Consider the following 19,430-nt stretch of genomic DNA (forward strand, 5'->3'; position numbering starts at 1 on the left):
CTTGTTTATTTTTTGTTAACCATACGTCACGTAATGTGAAAATAGCCTAATAAACATTCTAAGTTAATAAATTTTGACAAAAAATATTAACAATATTAATAATTTGATTGAGATTTTCAAATCAAAATAAAATAGAAGAACTTAATTTTTAACTTTTTTTTTAAGTACAAAAATTAAATTTCAAAATTTGTCAAATTATAACAACTAATAGCATTTTTTTACCAATAGAACACAAAGCCGATCTTGAAAATCACAAAATCCCTTGTACAGTATTAGTGTTTATATATAAATTATAATAATAAATTTAGCCCTCAACCTTTACACATTTATTCAATTTGACCCCTATTCTTTTATTGAAAGTAAATTAAAAAAAATTAAAACTAATAAGACTAAATAGTCAAGAAGACCTCGATAACAAATTAAAAAAAAACTATTAAGCCCTTTTAAAATTTTAAAATTATTATATTTTCATTTATTTATTTGCTTTTATTTTTCACTTTTATAGAATTAGGTATTTTGATTTAAAATTTTTATGATATATTTTTATTTTTTTTACTCGAACTAGGTAATTAATTTTTTCATTAAACTTATTTCATGATTAATTTTTATATTATATTTAATTAATTATCATAGTGTATATAAGGAGTACATATAAAATTTGAACATATATCATTTAATAAAGTAATTCGACCTATTATTTAATTAATTTAATCATTTCACTTAATGTTCACGAATTCAATTGAATTAATTTAACATACATATCATAAAATCGTTTTAATGATATTTTTGTATTTTTTTTTATTTTACTAAGTACAACTATAGAAGTTAGCAATATTTTGTATATTGATTTAAGAGAGACAACAAATAGTGGAATTGTGGTGGAACTTTAATACAATGAGTCAATTCTATGTAAAAATATCTGCATGAAAGACATACATTTAAATTACGGAATAAATAGAAAAATATACGACGTGCACCCCAAATCTCATTGTTTGAGTGTTGTTCAAAATTGGGACGATTTCGGGTGTAATAATTAAGTGTTGTTTTGTTTGGTACTGAGGAAATAATTATCCAAATGTCCCTTCATGTTTCATATATAGGCAACTGCAACCAAGTGTTTACAACAAGGTTTGGGCATCGGAAAAGTATGCAGTTCTCTTATTGCGAGATGGGCAACCATGCAGCGATGAACCCGCATTGCGAGCTCAACTCATAGCTTATCAGATGTGCCAGCTCACCGAAGCTGCAACCACACCAAAGCTGTGAAGTCATCAAAGATGCAAGCTTTGTTAGGCAAGTTCCTTCTGTGCAAGTTGCCAATTTGCTCTGAAGCGATTACATTTTTTGACAAAGATGTTTTGGTTGCTGATTATATTAAAATCAACCAATAGAGAAGTTAGTTGCAATGAAACAGAAGTTCATAACTAGATTGCTTATTTTTTACGACTAATGCAATATTGATACTAAAACAGAAAAAAAACAGCTAATTAAGTAGTGTTATTTTCTCAAAATTCAAGCATCAAACAACAATGAATCACTTTGTAATTTTTAGTACAAAAGCTTAAAAGAAGGGAGAAAAGCATCTCGAGTGGCTTCGTTTTTCCATTCTACTCTTGCCCACCAATCTTTGCTTCCCTCAATGCTAAGTAGATTCCCTTTTGCACTGTTTGAGTTGAGAGGAAGCTTCTTTAGTTCTCGGCAGCCACCTATATGAATAAGTTTCAGACATGGGAAGGGTAAGGCATCCCAGTATATGCTCTTCAATTTCGGTAAACAACTTAAGTGTTTCAAGCTTCAGAAATGGTTGAAGGTATGGAATTCCATTCACACATGCAACTTCACCAAGTTTTTCCTCACTCAATATTTCTTCCATTTTTGGACAAAAATATATAAAAAGAACTCTTAAATTTGGAGCAAGAATCAACCAAGTTACATCTCTCAATTTTTTACATCCCATAGTTGATACTTTGCTCAACGAGTGAAAGCATGAAGTATGATTAATACTTGAAGAAATCCAGGTATATATATAGGTTTTCCATTTTTATCTCCTCCATACTTCCAAAATAGGAGAACTCTAGTGTCTCTAGACGCTCTAAAATTTCTAAGCATAGAACATTAAACACTTCTAGCTCTCTAAAACCTCTAAGCTGTAGTACTTGGGTCCAACATCGAAATAAAGTTAAAGCTCAGTAATCTTTCTAGACAAAACATGTTGTGTATCGGTATCCTTAGTATATTCAAGCATTTCAAACCTTTCAACTCCTCTATAAGCTTTTCATTACCCCCATTAAGAACATTGTTTTCATTAGGATAATCTCTATTTAGCCGCCACCAGATTCTGAATATTTGCAACTTGAGAAAACTAGATATTAAATGTTGTGGGATTTTTCTGAGATTCTCCGTATAACTCAAGTCCAACATTTTTAGCTTTGTCAACGACTTCAACGCTATTGGCAACTCTGATATACTAGTATAAGATAGATCAAGACATTCTAGTGAAATCAATTCTGAAATTCCCTCAGGCAATGCTCGTAATCCTCCATTTCTTGACAAATCCAAAACAGTTAAATGAGGTATAAATTGGAAGAAATTAACCATCGCTGATCACTTTCAATTTATTTTGGCTAAGAAACAAGGTTCGAAGGCTACGGCATTTGGGTGTTTCGTTGAGAACTTTAATCTTATTTTGCATCACAGACATTCTTTTTACACTTTCGCATGCCTTAACATCCAGTTCGTCAAATAATTGAGCCCCTGCTTTTACAAAAAAATTATTCTCTATTGCTTCGAACTCGCGTGTAGTCCATAAAGCCATGTCACGGTTCACATCATGCATCTTCACACAATCTCCTCCACCATTTTCCAATAAACAAGCATTCAGAAGAGAGTTGATAATGTTGTCTCCTTGCATTTGAGCTTCACTAATTCTATCAAATTTCAATCAATAGTCCTTCACAAAACCAATACTCCACTAGTCTCTTTTTGGGAATACAATATTCTTCGGGATGCAAACAACAATATAGGAGGCAACATTTCATACTGAATTTTAAAAGCGGGAATACCTCATTTTCTAATTTTGGCAGTGCACATGGCTTCAACATCTCAATTGCATATTTCTATTCCCCAAGTGTTTTCTTGCAAGCCATGGCACTACCGATTGTAATTAGTACAAGAGGCTGTCCACCGCATCTTTCAGCTACTTGTTTAGCTAGATTTGGAATATCTGGATGGCTATTGAGAGTTTCATCTTCAACCTTGTCTCGGAACAATTCCCAAGCCTTTTCCGTTTCCAGGCACTTCACTTTGATTTTCTTTTGAGCTTCCATTTCAGCACATACCTCCGAAGACTGAGTAGTAAAAATAAGTTCAGAAACATTTTCTTGGCTTGGTTTTGGTATCCCAACTTGGTTCAAATCCACCCTCTCCCATAAATCATCCAATAATACAATAAATCTCTTGTTGCGCAACACCCCATAGATATCTGGAGCTTTCTGATCAACACTTTTATTCTTCCATGAGTCATCGGAATCTTTAGACACAAACGCCCATATAACAACTTCAAAAACATTCGGTGTGGTGCTGAACTTGTTGTTGAGTTTGGTCAAGAGAGTTGTCTTGCCAACGCCCCCAAGCCATAAAGGCCAATGTTCCCCACATCTTTGTCCACATGCAACTCCATACCTTTTGGATTGTGGATTTTAGAGCAACCAGCTACTTTACAGGTCTAACTGCCACTGAAGCTGCGGGCTGATTCTCCGCTACTTTCTCAAAAACTCCTGTACTCTTATGATCGCTTATTTCTTGAAGCATTTGGGCCATTTTTTACCAAACTTGTAGCTAGACAAGTAATTCTTGGGACCACAACCGCCGAGACACAAGTTATTCATTTGTTGAGGGCCATCTGCAATCAACTTTTCTGCCTCTGTTATCATAGTTTCTGCTCTTGAAAGCCATAGTTGAACTTGCTCAAAGGGCTTCAGTTGTCATTCTGCAAGATCAACCCGGCTTTGCCGGTCGCTCCTTTGTGCCATCAGTTATTGAAGAGCAGCAGATAAAGTTGGAAGAGTTTGTTTAAGCTTGCATATGTAATTAACGTCGCCAGCAATGGAATCCGAGCCACGAATGAAAATTCTCTAAACCAATTTGGACTGAGCAGCAATTGCCCATGATTATGGTGAATGAAAGATGAAACAAAGGAAACTGAATGATATGTGAATGCAAAGTGAATTGTTTGTGAATGAGTTAAAAATAAAGTCAGGTAAAGTGGAAAAGTCAAAGAAAAATGAAGTCAAAGAAAAATGAACTTAAAGAGAAAAACAGATTGAGGTGGAAGGCGATTGTGGCACAGTTATGAAGAGGATGCACATCAAATCAAGTTAAAGAAGATGGGGTTTCAACCATTAGAGCTCTGGCTATGAATAGTAAAGATACAGAAAGCAGATTCACAAAGTGTAAAAATATAAATATTTTTTATATTTATAATAGTATTTTTTAATATAAATATTTTTAATGTATTTTTAATATGTTAAAAAATTTAGTTTAATTTTTTAATGTATTTAGTATATTATATATATTTTTAAATATTAAATAAAAATTAATCGAAAAAAATTAAATATGAGTGGGCTAGGCTTAGATAAAAAAAATGTAAGTTTATTTTTTTGATTGAATCAGCCCGAACTTAAAATTTTTTTGATTGAATCGGCCCGAACTTAAAATTTTAGTCTAGATACATTATTTGAGCTCAACTCGACTCAATTCATAAGCACCATAATCGACCATCAATTCCAAAGGTGACTTGCAAGAATCCTTAAGTAGATGAACAATATAGTTGAAATTTAGGTTTCCATAGTTTGAGAATGTGTTGCACCGTCAAGTTCCAAAGTTTTAGAATTCTCTCCATTTTAAATGATGATTCCAAAGAAATATCTCTCGAGATTGGTGCTTGATGCATAGATAACTTGATAACTTGAAAACTTTTTTCACAATGATTATCAAAAGAGTCATCAACAAAATGACTGGATATGCCTTGGACAAATCTAACTTCTCCACACCTTCAACTGGAATAAAGAGAAACCAGCAGCTCAGCTGAATAAACCAAGGCAAACAAAAGAAAAGTTCATCCACAATGTAAATCTAGTGTGAGATCATGTCCCCCACTCATAAAATATTTTTCATATTAATCAAACCACCTACAAAATTTAGTAAATGGGCTTTAATTTTTGCTCAAATTCTCTCACTTTTCGAATAAGCCTTTAAGCTTGGGTGTGTAATCTAACTCATGATTAGGTCTACTAAACTCTTAGTCAAAACTTAATAATAGCCACATGACACAATTTAATCAGTCAGCATTCAATGTTAGCATAAAAATTTACAATGTTAGGGCTAAATACCACTTTTATAAATGGAATTAAAATTTAGGTACCGAATTCGACATTTTATAAGTAGAGATATCACATTAGAACAAACCCTAAAGTTCATGGGTCATTCATGCCATTATCCCTTCTTTTTTCTTTTTTTTTCTATTAACGCCTCCTAGTAGTTTCATTGGAGTAGATTTTTGTAAATATTTTTATAATTTTTAAATTATTTTTTGACGTAGCTTATACGATAAATAGTGCTATGTCAAGATAAAGTAAACATGAATTATTACGGATTACCATGCCAACCAATGGCGAAGTCATGGGCTAGCAGGGGCCCAACCCCCTAAAATGGAAAATTTTTCATTTAGATATCTTTATAATTTATACAATTTTAAATTAATAATGGTAAAATTATACTTTCACCCCAAAATGATAAAAAATTGATTTAAGGTCAGTTTAACATTAATTCTCAAAAGCACTTCTTTTAAGAAAAGTTAAAATTTTATGCTTCTATTTTTTTTCCCAAAAAAGTGATTTTTCAAATCATTTTTTTATCCTTAAAAGTATTTTTGAAATTAAAGCTCAAAAATATATTGTTTAGCAAAACTTTTATTCCAAAAGTGTTTTTTATCCCAAAAGGGTTTAAAAGCAATGCTAAACACATCCTTAATCTTTTAAAATTTATTAAGATATTGGCTATTAAAATGGTAAAATTGCATTATGACACCCACAAAAATGATAAAATTTAATTTAATTCTTTAAATTTTATAAAGATATAAGCTATTAAAATGGTGAAGTTACATTTTTACTATTGTAAAAATATGTAATTTAATTCCACCCAAAAAAATAATTCTAGCTTCACACGTGACGCCAACATTGTTAAAGTTTTAGTATTTTAACCAACATTTTTATTTTAAAGAAAAACACATTAACTCTTTTTAAAAAATTAATACTTAAATATAACTAAAAAAGTAAAAAAAATTAATAAAAAATTAATAAAAGTTATAAATATTAAAGAACAAATTTGAAATTATGACTTTATTTTATAACATGGATGGGGTTCTCCATCACCATGGGATCATTTTTCATTTATTACAACAGTGCTCTATGCATAAGCAATAACATAATTATTAAAACTCATAAAGGAGTACATCAAAACACCACATCTCTTACTTACTAAAATTCATAAAGGAGTTTCTCAATACATGACATGTGAGAAATCTCCAAGCGAGCTACCACTAACAAGCTCCCATCATTAATGGGAGTTGGCAGTATATAAACCATGCCTTCTTGAATGACATTTGCTGGCCCCGCATGAATGGGGCGACCCCATCCGAAATCTGCTTCATAGATGGGCAACCGCATCCAAGTGTTTACAATGAGGTTTGGGCATCGAAAAGTGTACGGTCCTCTAACCAAAGTGCTTAAATCAGACACAGTTTCAATGCAATCAAGAGCTGACCTCAAATATTCATCGTTTATCTGCTTTAACCCTTCATGGATCCTTTTAATAGTATCAAGAAAGGATTCAGTGTTGAGATCACCAGCTTGAGCAATGAGTGCATTTACAAAGACAACATTACCGAAGTAGCCTGGTGGGAGAGGAGGTTTCAATTTAGATCGACCGTCAACTGGAAAGTACATCTTGGTAGGTTGGTCGTCTGAGAGACCCATTGCTTTACTTACGCAGCGCCATATATGTGCAGCCAAGATGTTGTAACTACTGTACTTTGTACCACTACTGTTTGCAGCAGCTTTGGCTTTCAGGGCATTCAATTGATCAACTGTAAGCTTAAATGTGGAGACAGTGGATGGCTTAAGATCAGATTCAACAGCCTTCAACGGAGTATAAGGCTCATATTCAAGATGGTGGAATTTAGGCATTGGTGGGACTCGAGCACGAAGAAGAGTTCGATCGATGAATGGTGCAATGGCAGGCGGGACGCCTCGGGCGGTTTCTGCCCAACTATTGATGAAATGAATAGCCGATGTGCCATCTCCTAAAGTATGTTGAAACCCAACTCCCAAACAAACACCACCGCATTTGAACTTAGTTACCTGCTAAATTATACATAATAAATATCAACCATTATTATTATTTAACTTAATATAATATTGGGTATCTAAACTTAACATTTTTTTTCTAATTTGATACCTAAAATTTTTTTTAGCCTAATTTAGTACTTGAAACTAGCCTAGCTCGACTTATGAATACTTATAATACAAATTAGACCTAAAAAAAATTAACTACCAACCTGAAAAATTGTGTTAAGTACCAAAAATAGAAAAACAAAGTGTCGTAGCAAATATTATTGTATAATAATTGGGATTACCTGCAACACAAGAAGTGGATAAGAGGATATTCCTCCAGAATAGTCAACTTTAGGAACAAGGTGAGAGTTGTCAGTAAAATCACCATTACCAATCAAATCTTCCAACACTGAACTAGTTTCAGCTTCAACGAATAGAACTCCTTCATCGTTGCATGTTATCTCAAGTCTTCCATTTTCATCATGCCCCAACCTTCCTGCAATAGGGTAAAATGGGACAAGAACCTTGCTCAAAGCCTCTTTAAGCCTTCCAGTGTCAAAGAAATCAGAACAACCATTTGGCTTATAAAAGTATACAGTAGGGACGTGGCTTCTTACAACCAATAGATCTAAGTTGGAGTTCCATAGACTTCCTCTGGGAGTGTATTCTTCAACTGGACGAACAATGGTAGACTCCTTTATACTGATCTCCATCTCTATAAACATATCAAAAATGAGTAGTTCTCACTCACATCTTCAAATGAATGGGATGAGAAAACAAGCATAAACTTCTACTTCTACTGAATGGTTGAAAGATGAAAGAGAAAGATTAGAATATTGATTACCTTAAATAGTGTAAACCAGTGTCGTAAGAACAGCGTCGTAAAGGGGACGAAGGCAGACTTGATCAATTTATAGACCCATAAATTGCAATTTCTAGCCATCTATACTACTACCGACAGTGGTCCTAGATTTTAGTTGCGAATATTTAATAATTATACATTTGAATATTCTAAATTAATGGTTTTAAATTCCGATACGTATATATAATTTAATTGTACTTGATGAATTTATTGACCCACGAATTGCAATTTCTAGCTATCTATACTACTGCCGACATTTCTCTATTCTACATTAATGGTTTTAAATTCTGATATGTATATATAATTTAATTGTGAAAGCATTTAAAAGTTTTCTAAGTTGATACAATATTTACAACCCCTTTTAACCTTTAAATAGAAGGATTAACACGTTTCAGCACGTTCAACTCACATCTTCCTGCATTGATAACAATGTCAATGCGAATTAAGCCAAGACTCAATTAGCTCAATTATTAAAATCTTATATATATGAACTACTTAACATTTTATTATTAAGTTTAGTTAATTCGGTTAATTGTTCGATTTTGAACCGATAATTGAAATTTAAAAAAATTATTAATCGACTTTCAACTAAATTAAATTTAATTACCGACCGATTAATTAAATTAAATTAACGAGGTAGAAGTTTAAACACCCTATGTATAAGCAGTGTCAAAATTTAGGTTTCCATAGTTTGAGAATGTGATGGACCGTCAAGTTCCAAAGTTTTAGAATTCTCTCCATTTTGAGTGATGATCCCAAAGAAATATCTCTCGAGATTGGTGCTTGATGCACAGATAACTTGATATCTTGAAAACTTTTTTCACAATGATTATCAAAGGAGTCATCAACAAAATGAGTGGATATGCCTTCGAAAAATCCAACTTCTCCACACCTTCAACTGGAACAAGGAGAAATCAGCGGCTTAGCTGAATAAACTAAGGCAAACAAAAGTAAAGTTCATCCACAATGTAAATCTACTGTGAGATCATGTCCCCCCTCATAAAATATTTCTCATATTAATCAAACCACCTACAAAATTTAGTAAATGGGCTTTAATTTTTGCTCAAACTCTCTCACTTGTCCAATAAGCCTTCAAGTTTAGGTGAGTAATCTGACTCATGATCAGGTCTACTAAACTTTTAGTCAAAACTTAATAATGAGCCACATGACACAATTTAATTGGTCAGCATGCAATGTTAGCGTAAAAATTAACCGTGTTAGGGCTAAATACCACTTTTATAAATGGAATTAAAATTTAGGTACCGAATTCGACATTTTACAAGTTTATCACATTAGAGCGAACCTTAAAGTTCATGGGTCATTCATGCCATTATCCCTTCATTTTTCTTTTTTTCTATTAACGCCTCCTAATAGTTTCATTGGAGTAGATTTTTGTGAATATTTTTATAATTTTTAAATTATTTTTTGATGTAGCCTATACGATAAATAGTGCTATATCAAGATAAAGTAAATATGAATTATTAGAGATTACCATGCCAACCAATGGCGAAGTCGTGGGCTAACAGGGGCCCAACCCCCTAAAATAAAAAATTTTTCATTTAGATCTCTTTATAATTTATACAATTTTAAATTAATAATGGTAAAATTACACTTTCACCTCCAAAATGATAAAAAATTGATTTAGGGTCAGTTTAGCATTAATTCTCAAAAGTACTTCCTTTAAGAAAAGTTAAAATTTTATGCTTCTATTTTTTTTTCCAAAAAAGTGATTTTCCAAAGATTTTTTTGTCCTAAAAGTATTTTTGAAAAGCTCAAAAATATATTGTTTAGCAAAACTTTTATCCCAAAAGTGTTTTTTATCCCAAAAGGGCTTAAAAGCAATGCTAAACACACCCTTAATCTTTTAAAATTTATTAAGATATTAACTATTAAAATGATAAAATTGCATTATGACACCCACAAAAATGATAAAATTTAATTTAATTCTTTAAATTTTATAAAGATATAGGCTATTAAAATGGTGAAGTTGTATTTTTACTACTGTAAAAATATGCAATTTAATTCCACCCAAAAAAACGATTCTAGCTTCGCACGTGATGCCAACATCGTTAAAGTTTTAATATTTTAACCAACATTTTCATTTTAAAGAAAAACACATTGACTCTTTTTAAAAAATTAATACTTAAATATAAATAAAAAAAGATTAAATTAATAAAAGATATATACATTAAAAACTAAATTTGAGATTATTGCTTTATTTTATAACTAAATGGATGGGGTTCTCCATCACCATGGGATCATTTTTCATTTATTACAACCGTGCTCTATGCATAAGCAGTGACATAATTATTATAACTCATAAAGGAGTTCATCAAAACATCACATCTCATACTTACTAAAACTCATAAAGGAGTTTCCCAAACCATGACATGTGAGAAATCTCCAAGCGAGCTACAACTAACAAGCTTCCATCATTAATGGGAGTTGGCAGTATTAAAACCTTGCCTAGGTTTTTAGTTGCGAATTGTCACGATTTAATAATTATACATTTGACTATTCTAGATTTATGGTTTTAAATTCCAATGAATATCTAATTGAGAATCTAAAAGTTTTCTAAGTTCATACAATGTTTAGAACTACTCGTAACTCGTTCCAACTTTTGAATAGGAGAATTAACGAACTCACGTCCTCCTATAATGACAACAATATTAATGCGAACCGAGCCAAGACTCAATCGGCTCATTTATTAAAAATTTTATATATAAACTACTTAACATTTTTTAATGTTTACATTCTAGATTTAATTTTTTTATGTTATAAATTACATAATATATAAAAATAACATAACATACTATAATATATTACAAAGTTTAAAATAGGTCGGGTCAAGCTCAGGCAGTGAATGTTCAAGCCCGAACTCGATCCATATTTTAAATGGGCATAATATTTTTGCCCAAATCCGTTTTTCGAACCTTATATTTTTGCCTAAACTATCTTAAATTTCGAGCGAGTCTTTGAGCACTTTTGGACATGGGCTGATAACTCGACCCTTGAATAGCCTTTTTGTTTCCTTTCATTCTTTGTTTTTATGGGTGTTTTTGTTTGATTTTTTTCTTTTGTTCTTGTTTGATGTTTATTTGATTCGATTATATTGTTTGGGATATGGGTTTGATCTATTTCCTTTGTATGTTTTTAGGCTTTTTGTTTTTGAGATTAATAATTTCCATGTGCTTTTTGGAACAAATCTTCATAGTTTAGTTTCAATGTTTTTGTATCGGTTTAATTGTGATTTTGAGCTAATGAGGTCTTGACATTTTTTATAGAGATTAAGGTTTTTTTTTTAAACAATCTTATTATAGATTCTGACTAAATTTGCTCTTTTTGACACATTGCCTAGAATTACCCCTAACCCCTTCCCAACCTATAGGAGGATAATACGTTTCAGTACACTCGAACCCACGTCCTCTTGCATGACAATAATACCCATACTAATCACAGTATGACTCAATCGTCAAAGATTAAGATCTTTAGTATTTGAATTTCTAGGTTTTAGTCTCATCATCTATAATTGCCATATATGAGTGATAAATTTGATATTTAATTATGACCATATTCTAGTGGATAGAGTTTCTTACAAACACAAGTCCATCAACGGTGGTAATTTCTTTAAAAAAAATCCATCACCTATCCTTTAAATTGGATGATTGAGCTTAAAAAAGTGGCCCCATGCATGCCTCAAATTTGCTTGATTTGTTTACTTGGTTAGCAAGCCTCAAAGGTGGTTCAATAAAGTCAGGTAAAGTGGAAAAGTCAAAGAAAAATAAAATTAAAGAAGAAGACAGATTGAGGTGGAAGGCGATTGTGGCACAGTTATGAGGAGGATGCACATGAAATCAAGTTAAAGAAGATGGGGTTTCAACCATTAGAGCTTTGACTATGATTGTAAAGATAAAGCAAGCAGATTCACAGAGTGTAAAAATATAAATATTTTTAATGCATTTTTAATATGTTAAAAGAATTTATTCTAGTGTATTTAATGTATTATATGTTTTTTTAAATCAAATAAAAATTAATGTAAAAAAATTAAATATGAGTGGACTTGGCTTAGATAAAAAAGTATACTCATTTTTCGGATTGAATCGGGCTCGAACTTGAAACATTAGTCTAGATACATTATATGAGCCCAACTTGACCCAGTCCTTGAGCACTTCTAATTTCTAAATACAAAGAACCTTATTAGTGATTTTCTTATGCATTTTCAAATGTGCACCATGATCGACCATCAATTACGAAGGTGTCTTGCAAGAATCCTCAACTAAAGGAGCAATGTACTTGAAATTTAGGTTTTCATTTATAGTTTCAGAATGTGATGAATCGTCAACTTCAAGAGTTTGAATGATGATCCCAGAGAAACATTTCTTGAGATTGATGCTTGATGCACAGATAACTTGCTATACTGAGAACTTTTTTCACAATGATTATCAAAGGAGTCATCAACAAAATGAGTGGATATGCCTTTGGATAAATTCAGCTCCTCCACACCTTCAACTAGAACAAGAAGGAGAAATCAACAGCTCACCTGAGGAAACTAAGGCAAACAAATGAAAAGTTCATCCACTATGAGATCATGTTCCCCTCTCATAAAATATTTTTCATATTCATCAAACCACCAACAAAATTTAGTAAACGGGCTTTAATTTTTGCCCAAACACATTTTTCGAATCTATTGTTTTGCTCAAACTCTCTCACTTTTCGAACAGGCCTTTAGGCTTGGGTGAGTAACCCGACTCACAATCAGGTCTACCAAACTCTTAGTCAAAAGTTAATAATGTTCCACATGGCACAATTTAATTGGTCAGCATGTGATGTTAGCAAAAAAATTAACAATGTTAGGGATAAATATCACTTTTATAAATGGAATTAAATTTTAAGTATTGAATTGGACATTTTATAAGTAGAGATATCACATTAGAACAAACCCTAAAGTATAGGAGTCATTTATGCCATTATCCCTTTTTTTTCTTTTAACTACTCCCGATAGTTTCATTGAAATAGATTTTTTGTGAATATTTTTATGATTTTTAAATTATTTGTTGATGTAGCTTATAAGGTAAATAGTGTTATGTTAAGATGAAGTAAACATGAACTATTACACGGATTGCCACACCAACCAGTGGCGAAGTCGTAGGCTGGCAAGGGCCCCAACCCTCCTAAAATGGAAAATTTTTCATTTATACCCCATTATAATTTATAAAATTTGAAATTAGTAATAGTAAAATTATACTTTGGCCCCCCCAAAAAGATAAATTTTTATTATTATTTAGGATCAGTTTAACATTACTTCTGAAAAGCACTTTTGGTCAAAAAAAACACTTTTAAGCAAACGCTAAAATTTTCTGCTTCTGTTTCTGCCAAAAAAGTGCTTTTCAAAAGCAATTTTTATCCTAAAAGCACTTTTGAAAAGCTCAAAAATATATTGTCTAGCAATACTTTTATTTCAAAAATATTTTTTATCCCAAAAGTGTTTTTTAAAAGTAATGCTAAACACACCCTTAATCTTTAAAAATTTATTAAAATATTGGCTATTAAAATGGTAAATTTGCATTATGATTTATGACCATCACAAAAATGATCAAATTTAATTTAATTCTTTAAATTTTATAAAGATATATGCTATTAAAATGGTGAAATTGTATTTTTACTATTGTAAGAATATACAATTTAATTTCACCCAAAAAAACAATTCTGGCTTCGTACCTGACGCCAAGATCGTTAAAGTTTTAATATTTTAACCAACATTTTCATTTTAAAGAAAAATACATTGACTCTTTTTTAAAAATTAATACTTAAATATAAAAGATATAAATATTAAATACTAAATTTTACATAAAGAATTTATTTTATGACTACATGGATTGGGTTCTCCATCACCATGGGATCATTTTTCATTTATTACAACCGTGCTCTGTGCATAAGCAGTGACATAAATATCAAAACTCATAAAAGAGTTTCTCAAAACTATCACAGCTCATACTTACTAAAACTCATAAAGGAGCTTCTCAAAACATGACATGTGGGAAATCTGCAAGCGAGCTACTAGTAACAAGCTCCCATCATTAATGGGAGTTGGCAGTATATAAACTATGCCTTCATGAACGACATTTCCTGGCCCCGTATGAATGGGGCGACCCCATCCGAAATCTGCTTCATAGATAGGCAACAGCATCCAAGTGTTTACAATGAGGTTTGGGCATCGGAAAGTGTGCGATCCTCTAACCAAAGTGCTTAAGTCAGACATAGTTTCAATGTAATCAAGAGCTGACCTCAAATATTCATCGTTTATCTTCTTTAACCCTTCATGGATCCTCTTAATAGTATCAAGAAAGGATTCAGTGTTGAGATCACCAGCTTGAGCAATGAGTGCATGTATAAAGATAACATTACCGAAGTATCCTGCTGGGAGAGGAGGATTCAATTTAGATCGAGCGTCAACTGGAAAGTACATCTTTGTAGGTTGGTCGTCTGATTGACCCATTGCTTTACTTACGCAGCGCCATATATGTGCAGCCAAGATGTTGTAACTACTATACTTTGTACCACTACTGTTTGCAGCAGCTTTGGCTTTCAGGGCATTCAATTGATCAACTGTAAGCTTAAATGTGGAGACAGTGGATGGCTTAAGATCAGATTCTGCAGCCTTCAATGGAGGAGAAGGCTCATATTCAAGATGGTGGAATTTAGGCGTTGGTGGGACTCGAGCACGAAGAAGAGCTTCAATGGCAGGCGGGACGCCTCGGGCGGTGTCAGCGCAACTATTTATGAAATGAATATCCGATGTGCCATCTCCTAAAGTATGTTGAAACGCAACTCCCAGACAAACACCACCGCATTTGAACTTAGTTACCTGCTAAATTATACATAATAAATATCAACTGCTAAATTCAGATGCGAAATGTTATATTAAGGGTTTCTTGGGGATTACCTGCACCACAAGAAGTGGATAAGAGGATATTCCTCCAGAATAGTCGACTTTAGGAACTAGGTGAGAGTTGTCAGTAAAAGCACCATTATCAATCAAATCTTCCAACACTGAACTAGTTTCAGCTTCAACGAATAGAAACTCCTTCATCGTTGCATATTATCTCAAGTCTTCCATTTTCACTATACCCCCCAACCTTCCTGCAATAGGGTAAAATGGGACAAGAACCCTGCTCAAACCCTCTTTAACCCTTCCAGTATCAAAGAAATCAGAACAGCCATTTGGCTTATAAAAGTTCACAGTAGGGACGTGGTATCTTGAAATCAATAGATCTAAATTGGAGTTCCATGTACTTCCTTTGGGAGTGTGTTCTTCAGCTGGACGAACAATGGTAGACTCCTTTGTACTGATCTCCATCTCTATAAACATGTGAAAAATGAGTTGTTCTCACTCACATCTTGAAATGAATGGGATGAGAAAACATGCATAAACTTCTACTGAATCCTTGATAGATGAAAGAGAAAGATTAGAATATTGATTATCTTAAATAGTGTAAACCAGTTTCGTAAGAACAGCGTCGTAAAGGGGGCGAAGGGAGACTTGATCAATTTATAGACCCACAAATTGCAATTTCTAGCCATCTATACTACTGCCGACATTTCTGTATTCTAGATTAATGGTTTTAAATTCCAATGTATATATAATTTAATTGTGAATATAATGTTTAGAATTACTCATAACTCGTCCTAACCCTTAAATAAGAGGATTAACAAGATTCAGTACGCTCGAACCCACGTCCTCCTGCACTGACAACAATGCCAATGTGAACAAAGCTAAGACTCAATCTACTCATTTATTAAAATTTTATATGTAAACTATTAACATTTTTTAAAGTTTACATTATAGTAATATATATTACTATAAATTTAAATTTTTTATGTTATAAATTACATAATATATAAAAATAACATAACATATTATAATATATTATAAAATTTAAAATAAGTGGGGTCAAGCTCGGGCATTGAATGTTCAAGCCCGAACCTGGCCCATATTTTAAATGGGCATAATATTTTTGCTTAAACTATCTAAAATTTCAAGCGAGTCTTTGGACACTTTTGGACATAGGCTAATAACTTGACCCTTGTTCTTTTGTTTCCTTTCATTCTTTGTTTTTATGAGTGTTTTTGTTGGATTGTTTTCTTGTTCTTATTTGATGTTTATTTGATTCAATTATATTGTTTGATGTTTACATATATTATGTTTTAACTAAATCCTCCAAAATTTCGGACGAATCTTTAAGCTTAGGGAAATAGTCTGACCCATGAACAGGTTTATAATAAGTTAAATAACAAAATGAAGAAATGCAATTTACATGAAGAAGGAAGAAAATATGATTTTAGTAGGATAATGTTGCATGATTTTACATTATAAATTTATTTCCGTAATCATAATAAACATATAATTTTTATGTTAACTTTTTTTAATAATTGAAAAAAAAATTATAAATTTTAGAACATTATTATTATTATTATTATTATTATTATATTGTGCGTCTGTGTTAGAGGTGATCATGGACTGCGCCAGGTCTGAACATAATTTTAGGTCTATTTTTTATGTTTGGTTCGAAGAATGGGCCTAAAATTTAACCTAAACTTGGCTCAGATAAAAATATTAAAATTCAAGCTCAACTCAACTAGTCTGTATTAAATTTTTTTATATTATTATTTTTATATAAAAAAATTTAAAAATATAATACATCAAATATACTAAAAATATTAAAATAAATGTTTCTCAACAAATTAAAAATAAATTTTAAAAAAAGTATTTAATATTTATGCTTAAATAATACTAAGATAGGTGCAACTTAGCAAGCCAATGCATCTAAAATAATGGCAAAATTAACAATAAAATAAGAGTTGTACAATATCCAAATATTAACAATAACATAGTAGCAATATACCAGCGAAATGACAATAAAATAATGACAAAACAACACCAAAATAATGGAAACACCAGGAGGTTTTTTTTTTGCAAATTTGGGTTGAGTCTGGGCTAAAAAAAAGCTCATTTTTCGAGACTATATTTTTGTTTAAACCCTCATATTTTTCGAGTGGACCTTCAAACCAGGCCATAATTAGATCTAACTTGTATAGCAATGCAACTTAAAGCCAACATAGCAAAGTATTTGGAATTATTGAAGAAAAAAATTGGGATCTCATTGAGATCTCAAAAAGAGAAATTTGAGGTTAGGGACCATTGCCAACTCATTGAAATTTAAAGAAGAGAGAACTTGAGGCCACCAAATATGAAGGGGCCATTCACAAAGACCAAAGAGGATATGCTTGTAAATGATTATGTACCATCAATGGAAGTTGTATGTGATAAACTTGAAAAGCTAAGGTTATTTTAATATAAATAAAGTTGTTGGACCATCTATGAGAAGACTTATTCATGGCAGGTGTTCTATGTAAGGTGTTTTACCCGTAGTTTAGATAGTATTTACGTTTGGCATATACCTGCTTTAACTGAGATCTTTGGAAATGATTCCGTACTACAATTCGGTGGAGAAACTTTAGAATACTTTTGAGAAAATGCACCTAGTGTCGTAGCTAATCGAGTAGTTTTAGAAGCATGTGTACAAGCTCGTGACGAGGCTAGCAAATGGAATCTTGAACTAGATACTACTTTTATATATATATATATGGCCAAGAACACATTGTTTATTTTAAAATTTAAATTCATTCTACACAAATTAACTCAAGATGAATTCAATTTATATAATTAAATAATAATTTGTGTAATTGAAACTTAGAAAAACTAATCCTAGACTATAACTCCTCACTTTCTAAAGGTTAAATCTTGATAATACCACAATCCAGCTGACAAATTGAAACGGATCAACTTCTTCATTCATGGTGATAAATGATTTTCCATTTTGCGGTTGTGAATTATGCAACCAAAACTTTATTTTCTTTTAAAATGTTCATCACTAAGCTTGCACACGTAATTAGCATGGCCAGCAATAGAATCCAAGCCACGAATGATGAAATTCTCTAAACCAATTTGGACTGAGCAGAAATTGCCCATGATTCTGGTGAATGAAAGATGAAACGAAGGACAGTACTGAATGAGATGTGGATGCAAAGTGAAAAAGTCAAAGAAAAATAAAGTTAAAGAAGATGGCGTGTCAACATATTGAGGTGGAAGGCGGTTGTGGCACAGTTATGAAGATGATGCACATCAAAGAAGATGGGGTTTCAACCATTAGAGCTTTGACTATGAATAGTAAAGATAAGCAAGCAGATTCACAGAGTGTATACCCAGTGAAGGAAATCAAAGTAGATAACTTTTTTTTTAATATAAATATTTTTAATATGTTAGAAAAATTTTATTTTGGTTTTTATAGTGTATTTAATGAATTATATTTTTTTTTTAGAAATTAAATAAAAATTAATCTAAAAAATTAATTATAAGTGGGCTAAGCTTAGACAAAAAAGTAAATCCATTTTTTAAATCGAATCGTGTCCGAATTTGAAAAATTAGTCTAGATATATCATATATGGGCTCAACTTAATCTAACTTATGATCACCTCTAAATACCAAAAATCTTGTTAGCGATTTTCTTATGCAAATATGTACCATAATCCTTGAACTGACTTGCAAGAATCCTCAAGTAAAGGAACAATATACTTGAAATTTAAGTTTTTCTTATTAGTTTCAAAATGTGATGAATGGTTAACTTCAAGAGTTCTAAAATTTCTCCCCATTTTTGAATGATGATCTCATAGAAACATTTCTTAAGATTGAGGTTTGATGCACAAATAACTTGATACCATAAAAACTTTTTTCATAGCGATTATCAAATGAGTCATAAAAAAAAGATAGCGATCATGTCCCCTTATCATAAAATCTTTTTCATGTTCATCAAACCACCAACAAAATTTAAAAAACGGGTTTTAAATTTTGTCTAAACCCATTTTTTGGATTTATTATTTTGCTCTAACTTTCCCAGCTTTTCAAAAGGTAGGTTTCGGTTCGGTTATTAACCAAATTGTAAAATCCTTTAATCGTTAACTGAATTGTCTTAATTAATTGAAATTTATATTTTTTTTTCTTTTGGTTAAAACAAGTATAAAGCATATAAAAAATACATTTATCTTCATCTGTCTTGAAAATTAATCAAAATTTTAAATCTTAAAACACCGCATAATTATTAAGTTCAGTCAATTCGATT

The 19,430-nt window shown here is 31.6% G+C and overlaps 2 protein-coding genes and 1 pseudogene across 5 annotated transcripts; all 3 read right to left on the reverse strand.

The window, feature by feature from the left end:
• Positions 1-3,116: 3,116 nt before the first annotated feature.
• LOC107944724 (probable disease resistance protein At4g14610) lies at positions 3,117-3,932 on the reverse strand. Its single transcript, XM_041115492.1, has 2 exons — positions 3,832-3,932; positions 3,117-3,681 (listed from the first exon to the last, which is right to left on the reverse strand). Exons 1-2 carry the CDS (start codon positions 3,930-3,932, stop codon positions 3,117-3,119), a joined length of 666 nt encoding a protein of 221 aa, XP_040971426.1.
• Positions 3,933-6,383: 2,451 nt separating this feature from the next.
• LOC121230833 (shikimate O-hydroxycinnamoyltransferase) lies at positions 6,384-8,398 on the reverse strand. 4 transcript variants are annotated; one of them, XM_041116303.1, is made up of 3 exons: positions 8,236-8,379; positions 7,694-8,106; positions 6,384-7,421 (listed from the first exon to the last, which is right to left on the reverse strand). In XM_041116303.1, exons 2-3 carry the CDS (start codon positions 8,102-8,104, stop codon positions 6,537-6,539), a joined length of 1,296 nt encoding a protein of 431 aa, XP_040972237.1. In that variant the 5' UTR covers positions 8,105-8,106; positions 8,236-8,379; the 3' UTR covers positions 6,384-6,536. The 4 variants fall into 4 exon arrangements, with proteins under 4 accessions (XP_040972237.1, XP_040972239.1, XP_040972240.1 ...); XM_041116305.1 differs by having other exon boundaries at positions 6,384-7,418; positions 8,236-8,377; XM_041116306.1 differs by having other exon boundaries at positions 6,384-7,418; positions 7,694-8,398.
• A 5,678-nt stretch (positions 8,399-14,076) lies between these two features.
• Positions 14,077-15,797, reverse strand: LOC121230834 (shikimate O-hydroxycinnamoyltransferase-like; annotated as a pseudogene).
• Between the last annotated feature and the right edge of the window lie 3,633 nt (positions 15,798-19,430).

The sequence above is a fragment of the Gossypium hirsutum genome, chromosome A06, assembly GCF_007990345.1.
Source record: "Gossypium hirsutum isolate 1008001.06 chromosome A06, Gossypium_hirsutum_v2.1, whole genome shotgun sequence".
NCBI lineage: Eukaryota > Viridiplantae > Streptophyta > Magnoliopsida > Malvales > Malvaceae > Gossypium > Gossypium hirsutum.

Coding starts and splice junctions, on each gene's coding strand:
- LOC107944724 (XM_041115492.1), bottom strand. CDS start 3,932: ATGATAACAGAGGCAGAAAAGTTGATTGCAGATGGCCCTCAACAAATG. Junction 3,682..3,831: donor AATTACTTGTCTAGCTACAA/GTTTGGTAAAAA, acceptor ACAATCCAAAAG/GTATGGAGTTGCATGTGGAC.
- LOC121230833 (XM_041116304.1), bottom strand. CDS start 8,116: ATGTTTATAGAGATGGAGATCAGTATAAAGGAGTCTACCATTGTTCGT. Junction 7,422..7,693: donor ATCCACTTCTTGTGTTGCAG/GTAATCCCAATT, acceptor TGTATAATTTAG/CAGGTAACTAAGTTCAAATG.